At 43.1% G+C, this 14,203-nt stretch overlaps 1 protein-coding gene across 7 annotated transcripts in view; it reads right to left on the reverse strand.

Moving 5' to 3' along the window:
* The window catches only part of rg (A kinase anchor protein rugose), an 803,540-nt gene that overhangs the window by 640,294 nt on the left and 149,043 nt on the right, over positions 1–14,203 (reverse strand). For all 7 annotated transcript variants that reach the window (XM_070098204.1, XM_070098202.1, XM_070098203.1 and 4 more), the window contains one exon: positions 3,294–3,421. In XM_070098204.1, coding sequence (XP_069954305.1) covers positions 3,294–3,421 — 128 coding nt within the window. The remainder of the gene's footprint in view (positions 1–3,293; positions 3,422–14,203) is intronic.

Below are 14,203 nucleotides of genomic sequence, written 5' to 3' on the forward strand. Positions count from 1 at the left end.
TTTGTACGTGTATGTTTGGGGGTCTGAAATGGACTAATCTACTTCACAATATTCCTTATGGGAAAAAATTCGGTCAGTACTGGCACCTGAACATACTACTGGAATGAAAAAAGTTCGTTAACCGGGGGTCCACTGTACATTCACCTCCTCCATACTCTCTCCCTCCAATCTGATATCCAATCTTTCATCACCTAATCTTTTTGTTATCCTCATAACCTTACTCTTTCCTGTATTCACTTTCAATTTTCTTCTTTTGCACACCCTACCAAATTCATCCACCAATCTCTGCAACTTCTCTTCAGAATCTCCCAAGAGCACAGTGTCATCAGCAAAGAGCAACTGTGACAACTCCCACTTTATGTGTGATTCTTTATCTTTTAACTCCACGCCTCTTGCCAAGACCCTCGCATTTACTTCTCTTACAACCCCATCTATAAATATATTAAACAACCACGGTGACATCACACATCCTTGTCTAAGGCCTACTTTTACTGGGAAATAATTTCCCTCTTTCCTACATACTCTAACTTGAGCCTCACTATCCTCGTAAAAACTCTTCACTGCTTTCAGTAACCTACCTCCTACACCATACACCTGCAACATCTGCCACATTGCCCCCCTATCCACCCAGTCATACACCTTTTCCAAATCCATAAATGCCACAAAGACCTCTTTAGCCTTATCTAAATACTGTTCACTTATATGTTTCACTGTAAACACCTGGTCCACACACCCCCTACCTTTCCTAAAGCCTCCTTGTTCATCTGCTATCCTATTCTCCGTCTTACTCTTAATTCTTTCAATAATAACACTACCATACACTTTGACAGGTATACTCAACAGACTTATCCCCCTATAATTTTTGCACTCTCTTTTATCCCCTTTGCCTTTATACAAAGGAACTATGCATGCTCTCTGCCAATCCCTAGGTACCTTACCCTCTTCCATACATTTATTAAATAATTGCACCAACCACTCCAAAACTATATCCCCACCTGCTTTTAACATTTCTATCTTTATCCCATCAATCCCGGCTGCCTTACCCCCTTTCATTTTACCTACTGCCTCACGAACTTCCCCCACACTCACAACTGGCTCTTCCTCACTCCTACAAGATGTTGTTCCTCCTTGCCCTATACACGAAATCACAGCTTCCCTATCTTCATCAACATTTAACAATTCCTCAAAATATTCCCTCCATCTTCCCAATACCTCTAACTCTCCATTTAATAACTCTCCTCTCCTATTTTTAACTGACAAATCCATTTGTTCTCTAGGCTTTCTTAACTTGTTAATCTCACTCCAAAACTTTTTCTTATTTTCAACAAAATTTGTTGATAACATCTCACCCACTCTCTCATTTGCTCTCTTTTTACATTGCTTCACCACTCTCTTAACCTCTCTCTTTTTCTCCATATACTCTTCCCTCCTTGCATCACTTCTACTTTGTAAAAACTTCTCATATGCTAACTTTTTCTCCCTTACTACTCTCTTTACATCATCATTCCACCAATCGCTCCTCTTCCCTCCTGCACCCACTTTCCTGTAACCACAAACTTCTGCTGAACACTCTAACACTACATTTTTAAACCTACCCCATACCTCTTCGACCCCATTGCCTATGCTCTCATTAGCCCATCTATCCTCTAATAGCTGTTTATATCTTACCCTAACTGCCTCCTCTTCTAGTTTATAAACCTTCACCTCTCTCTTCCCTGATGCTTCTATTCTCCTTGTATCCCATCTACCTTTTACTCTCAGTGTAGCTACAACTAGAAAGTGATCTGATATATCTGTGGCCCCTCTATAAACATGTACATCCTGAAGTCTACTCAACAGTCTTTTATCTACCAATACATAATCCAACAAACTACTGTCATTTCACCCTACATCATATCTTGTATACTTATTTATCCTCTTTTTCTTAAAATATGTATTACCTATAACTAAACCCCTTTCTATACAAAGTTCATCAACCTCACATTAAAATAATTTGCAAATGACAAATATATTACAGGAAAAATCTCTTGTATGTTGTTCTCAATGTATTAATAAGCGATTTTTTTATTTTGTTGAAACGAGATAAAAAATAATTAAAAATAGATGTTTGATGCGGTATGATAGTATAGGTATTACTGGTGTCACGAGCCACCACTGATAACCATCATCTTTATTTAGTATAATCTGCAAATATTTTACATACAGAGGCATAAATCTGTACGATGATTTTCTGGGCACATAAATGTTTAGGTATACAATTGTACATTACCTTCATTTAACCTTAATAACCCAATTATGTTAGTCTGATTTAACACAATACTGAATTATGAAAAGCATATTTTGCTAAACATCAACAACTGATAAATTCAGAAGCCAGCAATTCTTTACTTCTCAACATTTCACCATGAGGCCTGGTCATGGACCAGGCTGTGGGGTTGCTGGCCCTCAGGATGCCCTCCATGCATACTTTAGGTATTCCACATACTAGTAATCATAATTTAGTTTTAAGGTTTCCTGAAATGCCTTGCATAAAAAGGGGCTTTCCATAAAAATAGTTTATATACAACAATTTCTACATGGGGAAGTGGAACAAAATTCTCCCTCTGTAAGCCATGCATGTCGTAAGAGGTGACTAAAATGCCAGGAGCAAGGGGCTAGTAACCCTTTCTCGTGTATATATTACTAAATTTAAAAGGAGAAACTCTTGTTTTTCTCTTTGGGCCACCCCGCCTCGGTGGGATACGGCCGGTGCATTGAAAGAAGTATGACAATTACCCTAATTGTATAATATACTGTACTCCACTTTATAGAAATGAAGTTTGTTCATCTGCTTAGGTCCAGAGGTAAGAAAGTTACTTTTACTGCTACCAAAATATGGAATCTAATAATTTTTTTTTACTGACAATTTTATTAGAAACAAATGACATAATGGAGGTGCAGTTAACTGTTACACCACAGCATCCATAAAATGGGATAACATGGTAGTCATTCTCCTTGTATGTGGTTAACCCTTCTTAATATCAGTCCAAACATACAGCTATTTATATCTCTTAATTGAATTTCAGATGCCTCTATTATTAGCTGATCTCACATAAAAATGCAACCTCTATTAAAACTATATAAACATAATTAGCAAATCTAGTGTACTCTTCAGATGATAATACAATATTAGCCACATCCACATAAATGATGACTAATATACAAAATATACAATGTATATTTAATGGTAATATTTATCATGTAAGCATAAATACTAATTAGAATAGCATACAAACAAGGAAAATATTACTAACTTTAAGTGATGGTGGACCTGAGGAGGCAGTGGAACAATGATCAGATGCTAGAATTGAGGAATTGTGTTGATCAACGACAATAACTTCATATTCTCCATCTTCATCAACCTCTCCAGAGCGTTCCGTACCTAACAAAAATATGCACAGTAAGAACAACTGAAATAAAATGAAAGGCAAAAATTCCTTACATATTCAAAGTTATTGTTAACATCCTCATACCTTTAAAATCTTAACTATCAATTAATTTTGCAAAATTCGCCTCCAAGTAACTTCCTACATATTCCTTCCTCACACTTTTGTATAAGTAGCAACTACTGTACTTTACTTGTATACCTAGATAAACAAATAGAGGTCAGAAAAAAAAATTGTACAGGATATCTGAATTTTTTTTTTTCAACAAGTCGGCAGTCTCCCATCGAGGCAGGGTGACCCAATAAGAAAGAAAATCCCCAAAAAGAAAATACTTTCATCATAATTCAACACTTTCACCTCACTCACACATAATTACTGTTTTTGCAAAGGTGCCCAGATACAACAGTTTAGAAGCATATATAACATACCCCTCCAAACTGCCAATACCCCAAGCCCCTCGTTTAAAGTGCAGGCATTGTACTTCCCTTTTCCAGTACTCAAGTCTGGCTATATAAAAATAACTGGTTTCCCTGAATCCCTTCACTAAACATTATCCTGCTCACACTCCAACAGCTCATCAAGTCCCAAAAACCATTCGCCTCCATTCATTCCTATCTAACACACTCACCCATGCTTGCTGGAAGTCCAATACCCTCACCCACATAACCTCCTTTACCCCCTCCCTCCAACCTTTTCGAGAACAACCCCTACCCCGCCTTCCTTCCCGTACAGATTTATACACTCTCCAAGTCATTCTACCTTGATCCATTCTCTCTAAATGACCAAACCACCTCAACAACCCCTCTTCAGCCCTCTGACTAATACTTTTAGTAACTCCACACTTCCTCCTAATTTCCACACTCCGAATTCTCTGCATAATATTTACACCACACACATTGTCCTTAGACAGGACATCTCCACTGCCTCCAACCGCCTCCTTGCTGCAGCATTTACAACCCAAGCTTCACACCCATATAAGTGTTGGTACCACTACACTTTCTTACATTCCCTTCTTTGCCTCCTTGGATAACATTTTTTGTCTCCAGAGATACCTCAATGCACCACTCACCTTTTTTTCTTCATCAATTCTATGGTTAACCTCATCCTTCATAAACCCATCTGCTCACAAGTCAACTCCCAAATATCTGAAAACATTCACTTCTTCCATACTACTCCTCTCCAATGTGATGTCCAATTTTTCTTCATCTAAATCATTTGATACCCTCATCACCTTACTATTATCTATGTTCACTTTCAACTTTCTACCTTTACACACCCTCCCAAACTCGTCCATTAACCATTGCAACTTTTCTTTACAATCTCCCATAAGTACAGTATATGCCCACTCCCAAATATCTGAAAACATTCAACTCCTCCATACTCTCTCCCTCCAATCTGATATCCAATCTTCTGTTACCTAATTTTTTTGTTATCCTTATCACCTTACTCTATCGTATATTCACTTTTAACTTCCCTCTTTTACAGACCCTACCAAACTCATCAACCAACCTCTGAAACTTCTCTTCAGAATCTCCCACAACCACAGTGTCATCAGCAAGGAGCAACTGTGACAACTCCCACTTTGTGTTATATTCTTTATCTTTTAACCCCACACCTCTTGCCAACACCCAAGCATTCACTTCTCTTATTAATTCATCTATAAATATATTGAACAACCATGGTGACATCACACATCCATGCCTAAGGCCTACTTTTACTGGGAAATAACCCCCTCTCTCCTACATACTCTAACCAGAACCTCACTATCCTTGTAAAAGCTTTTCACTGCCTTCAATAACCTACCTCCTATTCCATATATTTGCAACATCTGCCACATTGCCCCCGTATCATATGCTTTTCCAAATCCATAAATGCCATATTATTATTATTATTATAATCAAAAAGAAGCGCTAAGCCACAAGGGCTATACAGCGCTGCAGGGCAGGAAGGAAGCGAGGGCATTAGGTGGCAAAAGGGAGGTGGACGAGTAATAGGTTACGGATAACAGCGGGGCAGTGGATGGTGAAAGGGTAAAGGGCAGCAAGAGACTGAGCTAGAAAGGGCTGAGAGGAGTGCGTAAGGTATCATCATCAGAGTTTGTGGAGTAAATCAGTCATTGTCAAGAAGTCAATGAGAGAGTCAGGATTAAAGGAGGGTCCATCAGCAAGAAGGGAAGGTAAAGAGAGAGTAGTAGAACGAAGACGGCGTTGGAGGTAAATTCTGCGTGCTCGTTGATAGAGAGGGCAGTCTAACAGAATGTGGCTAATCGATACTGGAACTTGACACTGCTCACAGAGAGGAACAGGGTGCCTCTCCATGAGATACCCGTGAGTAAGACGAGTGTGGCCAATGCGAAGACGGGAGAGAGTGGTCTCCCAACCACGGCACTGATGACAAGAAGACGGCCAGTAACCTACTCTCGGTTTAATAGAATGAAGTTTGTTACCAAGCAGAGATGACCAACGTTGTTGCCAACGGGCGTGAAGGTGGGTAGCTATTGCAGCAAAATAGTCCAGAAATGGAACACCTCTATAGGAAATTGGTAGGTCATGTACTGCTGACCGCGCAGCAGTGTCTGCCTGTTCATTGCCCTGTACGTCGACATGACCAGGGACCCAACAAAAAATAATATCTTTATGCTCGGTAGAGATATGGCGTAGCCAAAGTAGGATACGGAGAACTAGGGGGTGAGATGTAACAAATTTTCGTATAGCCTGTAGAGCACTAAGGGAGTCTAAGACTACAACAAATGATGACACAGGCATAGATGCGATACGAATAAGTGCTGCAAGAATGGCATACAATTCAGCAGTAAAACTGCTAGCCGAAGATAGTAAATGCCCCCGCACGACGTTGTCCGGAAACACTGCTGTGAATCCGACGCCGTCTGAAGACTTAGAGCCATCTGTGTACACAGCGATGGCATGAGAATGGGAGTGGAAGTGATCAAGAAAAAGAGAGCGGGAAGCCACCATAGGCAGTTGAGCTTTTGAGCAAGGGAGTGAGAAAGAACAGACCCGAACAGCTGGAACTTCCCAGGGGGGTAGGGAAAAGTGAGATGCTACATGAACATATAAAGGTGGTAACTGAAGGGAACACAAGAGTGAATGTAGGCGAAGAGAAAAGGGACGGAGCAAACGGGCGGCGAATGAATAAAGAATGTCTACTAACATCGGTGACCATTCTATAAATGGAAGGATTGTGGAGATCGTGAGAGCGTACATAGCAGCGAAGGCAATGGGCATCACGGCGATCAGACAAGGATGGAACTTTTGCTTCTGCATAGAGGCTCTCAATAGGGGAAGAGCGAAAAGCACCAAGGCATAAACGTAATCCTTGGTGATGGATGGGGTTAAGGCTAAAGTAGCAGGAGAGGCCGCTGAATAAATCTGGTCACCATAATCGAGTTCCGATAAAACGAGGGCTGAATGTAGGCGAAGCAGAGTTCGACGATCAGCTCCCCAGGAAAGATGAGCAAGGGTTTTAAGAAGGTTTAGCCGGCTGTGACAAGTTGCCTTCAGAGAGGTAATGTGAGGTTTCCAGGATAACCTACGGTCAAAGAGAAGGCCTAGAAACCTGACTGTATCACGTTCGGGGATACGGGAGCCATAGAGATACAAAGGATGATCGGAGATGACAGAGCGTCTAGTGAAAGTAATTTGGCGAGTTTTGGTACTTGAAAATTTAAACCCATGCGTGGTGGCCCAAGTGGAAACACGGTCGACCGCATGCTGGAGAGAAACTGCAATGAGATGACAGTCAGCGCCTGCACAAGCAATAGCGAAGTCATCAACATAGAGTGATGACCAAATATTGGGTGGACGAACAGAGGCCAAATCATTTATAGCACGGAGAAAAAGTGTTGTGCTTAGAACATATCCCTGAGGGACACCTTCAGCTTGGACGAAGTCCGGGGAAAGAACATTATTGACTCGAACACGGAAATGCCTGTCAGTTAAAAAGTTCTTAAGGAAGGATGGTAGATTGCCTCGGAGGCCTAAGGAGTGGGCCTGGGCCAAAATATTATACCTCCAAGTTGTGTCATATGCCTTCTCAAGGTCAAAAAACATGGCAATAACTGAGTGATTATTTGCAAAGGCATTACGAACATACGTATCCAAGCGTAGTAAGGGGTCTATGGTAGAATGGCCCTTACGAAAGCCATATTGACTAGCGGAGAGACTGTTATGTGTCTCTAAATACCACATTAAACGTCGATTTACGAGACGTTCCATCACTTTGCAAACTGCACTAGTAAGAGCGATGGGACGATAGTGGGAGGCATCATGTCCTGTAGTACCTGATTTGCGGAAAGGGAGAACAATGGCAGATTTCCACAGCTGGGGAAGAACTCCTTGTGCCCAAATAAGATTGAAGAGGTGTAAGAGGACTACAAGGGCTGACCGAGGTAAATGTTGTAACATATGAATATGAATGTCGTCAGGCCCAGCCGCTGATGATCGGCAAGCTGAGAGCGTTGCCTCCAGTTCTTGAAGTGTAAAAGGCACATTATACTGTTCTTCTCTGAGAGAAGAAAAGTCCAAGGGTACTAACTCTCTGGCAGACTTTGAGGAAAGAAACAAGGGGCATAGATGGAGCCCCCAGGAAATACGGACCAGATGTGTGCCAAGTTCAATGGCAATGTCGAGAGGGTTTGCTACATCAACACCAGCGACCCGTAGAACAGGAGCCAAGTCAGGAGAGCATTTACCACTCAATTTCCTCACTTTTCTCCAGACTGCACTCATAGAAGAAGCAGAGGTGATAGTGGAAACAGTCTCGCCAGCAAGTGTGTTTAGCTTCACGGATGACACGGCGAGTGATTGCACGCTTCTGCTTAAAATCAAGAAGTCTCTCAGCAGTTCTATTGTACCGGTACCTGCCCCATGCAGCGCGTTTCAAATGTACTGCACGAGCACAAGCAGGAGACCACCAAGGCACGCACTTCTGAGAATGCCTGCCTGAGGTTTGGGGTATAGAATGAGAAGCTGCGGTATAAACTGACGTCGAGAAGAGGTGTAGAAGCTCATCAATGGAGGATGAAGAAGGGACCTCACTAAAAGCAGTGAGTTGTGAGTAAAGATCCTGATCAAATTGCCAGCGAGGGCTACGGAAAGGTGGTGAATAGGAAGGAGAAGTAAGAATGATTGGAAAATGATCGCTGTCATGTAAGTCCAGTAGAACAGACCAGGTGAAGTCTAGTGCAGTGGAGGAAGAGCAGACTGATAGATCGATGCAAGAGAGAGTATGAGTACGAGGATCAAAATGGGTGGGAGTACCCGTATTTAAAACATGGAGGGGATGAGAGGCGAGAAAAGCCTCCAACTGGATGCCTCGTGAGTCACAATGAGACCCCCCCCAGAGGAAATGGTGGGCGTTAAATCACTAAGTAACAGAAGTGGTGGTGGTAAGGATGAAACTAGAAAGGCAAAATCTGGGATAGAAAATGCTCAAGAAGGTATACAGAAGTAAGATCAGGGACAAGATAGGCCCACTCAAAAGTTCCTCGGGTCAGCTCACTGACAGTGATAAGGAAATGTGTAGAATTTTTAACACATACTTCCTCTCAGTTTTTACACAGGAGGATACCAGCGATATTCCAGTAATGATAAATTATGTAGAACAGGACGATAATAAACTGTGCACTATTAGGGTCACAAGTGACATGGTCCTTAGGCAAATAGATAAATTAAAACCTAACAAATCCCCAGGCCCTGATGAACTGTATGCAAGGGTTCTAAAGGAATGTAAAGAGGAGCTTAGCACACCTTTGGCTAATCTTTTCAACATATCACTACAAACTGGCATGGTGCCAGATAAGTGGAAAATGGCAAATGTGATACCTATTTTCAAAACAGGTGACAGGTCCTTAGCTTCGAACTATAGACCAATAAGCCTAACCTCCATAGTGGGAAAATTTATGGAATCAATAATTGCCGAGGCAGTTCGTAGCCACCTTGAAAAGCATAAATTAATCAACGAATCTCAGCATGGTTTTACAAAGGGGCGTTCCTGCCTTACGAATTTATTAACTTTTTTCACTAAGGTATTTGAGGAGGTAGATCATGGTAATGAATATGATATTGTGTATATGGACTTCAGTAAGGCTTTTGACAGGGTCCCACATCAGAGACTATTGAGGAAAATTAAAGCACATGGAATAGGAGGAGAAATTTTTTCCTGGATAGAGGCATGGTTGACAAATAGGCAGCAGAGAGTTTGCATAAATGGGGAGAAATCAGAGTGGGGAAGCGTCACGAGCGGTGTTCCACAGGGGTCAGTGTTGGGCCCCCTGCTGTTCACAATCTACATAAACGACATAGATGAGGGCATAAAGAGCGACATCGGCAAGTTTGCCGATGACACCAAAATAGGCCGTCGAATTCATTCTGACGAGGACATTCGAGCACTCCAGGAGGATTTGAATAGACTGATGCAGTGGTCGGAGAAGTGGCAGATGCAGTTTAATATAGACAAATGCAAAGTTCTAAATGTTGGACAGGACAATAACCATGCCACATATAAACTAAATAATGTAGATCTTAATATTACGGATTGCGAAAAAGATTTAGGAGTTCTGGTTAGCAGTAATCTGAAACCAAGACAACAGTGCATAAGTGTTCGCAATAAAGCTAATAGAATCCTTGGCTTCATATCAAGAAGCATAAATAATAGGAGTCCTCAGGTTGTTCTTCAACTCTATACATCCTTGGTTAGGCCTCATTTAGATTATGCTGCACAGTTTTGGTCACCGTATTACAGAATGGATATAAATTCTCTGGAAAATGTACAAAGGAGGATGACAAAGATGATCCCATGTATCAGAAACCTTCCCTATGAGGATAGACTAAGGGCCCTGAAACTGCACTCTCTAGAAAGACGTAGAATTAGGGGGGATATGATTGAGGTTTATAAGTGGAAGACAGGAATAAATAAAGGGGATGTAAATAGTGTGCTGAAAATATCTAGCCTAGACAGGACTCGCAGCAATGGTTTTAAGTTGGAAAAATTCAGATTCAGGAGGGATATAGGAAAGTACTGGTTTGGTAATAGAGTTGTGGATGAGTGGAACAAACTCCCAAGTACCGTTATAGAGGCCAGAACGTTGTGTAGCTTTAAAAATAGGTTGGATAAATACATGAGTAGATGTGGGTGGGTGTGAGTTGGACCTGATAGCTTGTGCTAACAGGTCGGTTGCCGTGTTCCTCCCTTAAGTCAATGTGACCTGACCTGACTAGGTTGGGTGCATTGGCTTAAGCCGGTAGGGACTTGGACCTGCCTCGCATGGGCCAGTAGGCCTTCTGCAGTGTTCCTTCGTTCTTATGTTCTTATGTTCTTAAGAACATATTGTAAACCACTTAGTCAAGTGGATACAGGCTGCAGTGTAATGCAGCGAGGTATGGACAAATAGTTGACAGTACGGAATATCATTGCGTAGAAGGGCACTTTCATTAAAGGTCCCATCTGAGAAAGGATCCGAAGAATACAATAAATTATAGCCTGAGATAGGTTGGAAAACAGCCGAGTGTAATTTTGGTTCTTGTAAGCAAGCACCAACAGGGGAAAACCTGGAAAGCAACATCTGAAGCTCACCCCGATTACCCCTGAGGCCACGGATATTCCACTGTAAATAGGCCATGATTAGCAATAAAGAAAATACCAGGAATCTGTAGGGAAGGGCACCTACGGACTAGAGGGGTTAGAAAAGTCAACGTGTGGTGGTATTGGAAGACGTTCAAGTAGCGAAGGAATGGAGCGTTGCGAAGAATGGAGGAGAGGGAAGAGAGGGAGTAGGAGGTGGATCAGTGTCCATTGAAGGTTTAGTCTCTGCAATATATTCTGAAATGGCTTCAAGTGTTTCTGAATTCAAAGATGTATGGGAGACAATATTGGAGGTAGAAGGATGAGGGTGAGTAAAGATTGGGACAGTAATGGACTGTACCAAAGTAGAGAGAGCCGAAAGAGTGTAGGGAACTGTAGAAGAAGTGTGGGAGGGGACAGAAGAGGCAGAAACCTGGGAGGTGGCAGAAGAGGGGGAAACTTGGGAGGGGACGGGGGTGGAAGGTATAGTACGAGGAGGAGGGTGAACCTCCACACTTGTAATAGAGCCAGAGAGAGGGGAAGAACTAGACACAGAGACTGGAAAGGTAAAGTGCAGAGGTGGAAGAAGGGAAGGAAGGGGCAAAGAAGATTTGAGCACTGGGGATTTTTTTGGACTTCTGAGAAGTAGAGGGGCGATTGGTATAAGGTGTGATACGGGGTTTTGTCGATACTGGGGCTTGTGAGGAAGGATGCGAAGATGTGAGAACAGACTGAGTTGTAGTCGGGACGTCAGAGCCAAGGACAGCAAAAGGATTAGATGCCGGAGTGGTTATGGGAGGGGCAACAACAGAGGAGGCTACAGAAGATGGGACCCCAGAAGTGGGGGGACGTTTTGAAACACGAGAATAAGAAACACGGGGTAGTCTCCCTTGGAGGCAGAGATGAGTAACTGCCATAGCATAAGGGAGACCTTCTGCCTCTTTGAGGCAATGGATTTCACGCTCACTCAAGTAGACCTGGCAACAGCGAGAGTACGAAGGGTGAGCCTCATTACAATTAAGGCAAGATGGAGGTTGACTGCAAGATGCATTAGAATGGTCGTCGGCACCACAGACTGGGCATTCGGCCATAGATCTGCAATATTTTGCTGGGTGACCAAAACGCCAGCCATTTCTACACTGTTGCGGTGTAGGGATCACCTTTTGAACTTGTAACCGATGTCCCGCGACATAAACAGAGGACGGGAGTTCACGGCTGTCGAAAGTTAATTGAGCCACATTGTAAGGGTAATGTCTCCGCCCGCGGGCAGGAAGGACACAAGTGTCTACTTTGAGGATTGGGAGATTCTGGAGTTCCAGCTGTTCAAGAATGTCATTGCCACATGACTGGAAATTCTGTTGGACTATGGTATGGGGCAGAATGACAGTACCACTACAAGAATTGAGAGAAAGATGTTCTTCAATAGTGATAGTAGTAGTATCGATATGCAAAAGTAGAGAAAGATCATGAGCTTGGGTAGCATTCTGGACAGTGACAATGCACGTACTGCTCTTGAGAGCATGAAATGAAATATCTCTACCAACATGACGCAGGAGCGCTTTGCCAATACTATGGTCAGAAAGATAGGCAGAATTAGAAGTCGGTCTTAAAGTAAAGAATTTAGTCCATTGTGTGGTCCGAAACTGAGCGTGGAGAGGGAGTGCATGACGTGTCAGTCGTTTCCAAGTAGAATGGGAAGGAACGAAGGAACATCATCAGGAGATTGACGTTGGCGTTTAGGAGTAGGACTGGAGTTGGTCCGTTGTGAAACGGGCTGGCGATTCGAAAATTGCCGTACTGTAGAGGGAGAGGCCGGAAGCATAGTCAAAGGAGAGCGGAGGTCAGATAAATCGAAGGAGTCAGTCGTAGCCCCAGTACCTGAAGCAGGTGAGGAAACAGCACCAGCAAGAGGTACAGGGGCATCAGGAGTGTCCGAAGAGTGGTCTAAAAACAAGGCAGGGTCAGAATGGGGTGCGGTATCAAGAAGGGGCCCGGGGGTAGTGGGTTCATGGATTGGGTTCTCCATGGTTAGGTTGCTCCTTTGCTTTTTGTTTTTAAGAAAAAAAAAGAAAGAAGAAAAGAAAATAAAAATAAAAAAAAGAATAAAAAAAGGGGGGAGCAGGGAGGAATAGTTCCCAGGAGGAATGAAAGGGCCGGAAATCTCCCTCCGCGCCCAAGAGGACCTCAGCACCGTTAGTAGCGCAGATGCAGCATGAAACCCGTGCCATACCCTACCCTTCATGCCAGTATACCAGCAATCCGGGATAGCAACCTCACATCTGCCGAGCTACCTCGGTGGACAAAAGAGAGGGCGGCCGGATATCCACCACAAAGCATACCTCCTTCAGCCACCACTCCCGGAATCCGAAAGAAGGCTTCCAGAGATACACCCGTCGCCCGAAAGACACCCAAAGCTACACTCCGGGATACCGGAGAGGGATCGGGACATCCCCAGGCGATCCAGATTCCACGACTAACTACGCCACCGCCAAGAACCTCAACGGAATGGGATGGACACCGGTATCCTTTCCCCTACTTAGGAACTAGCGCGCCTGTGGGAGAAATCCCAAAGGCCAAAAAGAGGAAGGGCAAAAGGGAGGGGTGGGGAGGAGGAAGATGAAAGGAAAAAGGGGAGGATGGGATAGGGAAAGGGGGGATTGGGGGGTAATTAGGTTCGGTCTGACGAAGGAGACCGACAGGTCTAATTCCTCAGACCAAGAGCCTCTTCACCACAACAAAGAGCCCCCCTTGAAGAGGCATAAATGCCATAAAAACCTCTTTACCCTTATCCAAATACTGTTCACCTATGTGTTTCACTGCAAACACTTGGTCTACAAACCCCCTACCTTTCCTAAAGCCTCCTTGTTCATCTGCTATCCTGCTCTCAGTCTTACTCATAATTCTATCAATAATAATTCCACCATACACTTTACCAGGTATACTCAACAGACTTATTCCCCTATAATTTTTACACTTTTGTTCCCTTTACCTTTATGCAAAGGAACTATGCATGCTCTCTGCCAATCCCTAGGTACCTTACCCTCTTCTATACATTTTTTTTTTTTTTTCAACAAGTCGGTCATCTCCCACCGAGGCAGGGTGACCCAAAAAAGAAAGAAAATCCCCAAAAAGAAAATACTTTCATCATCATTCAACACTTTCACCACACTCACACATTATCACTGCTTTTGCAGAGG

This window comes from Cherax quadricarinatus, chromosome 61 (genome assembly GCF_038502225.1).
Source record: "Cherax quadricarinatus isolate ZL_2023a chromosome 61, ASM3850222v1, whole genome shotgun sequence".
Classification (NCBI taxonomy): domain Eukaryota; kingdom Metazoa; phylum Arthropoda; class Malacostraca; order Decapoda; family Parastacidae; genus Cherax; species Cherax quadricarinatus.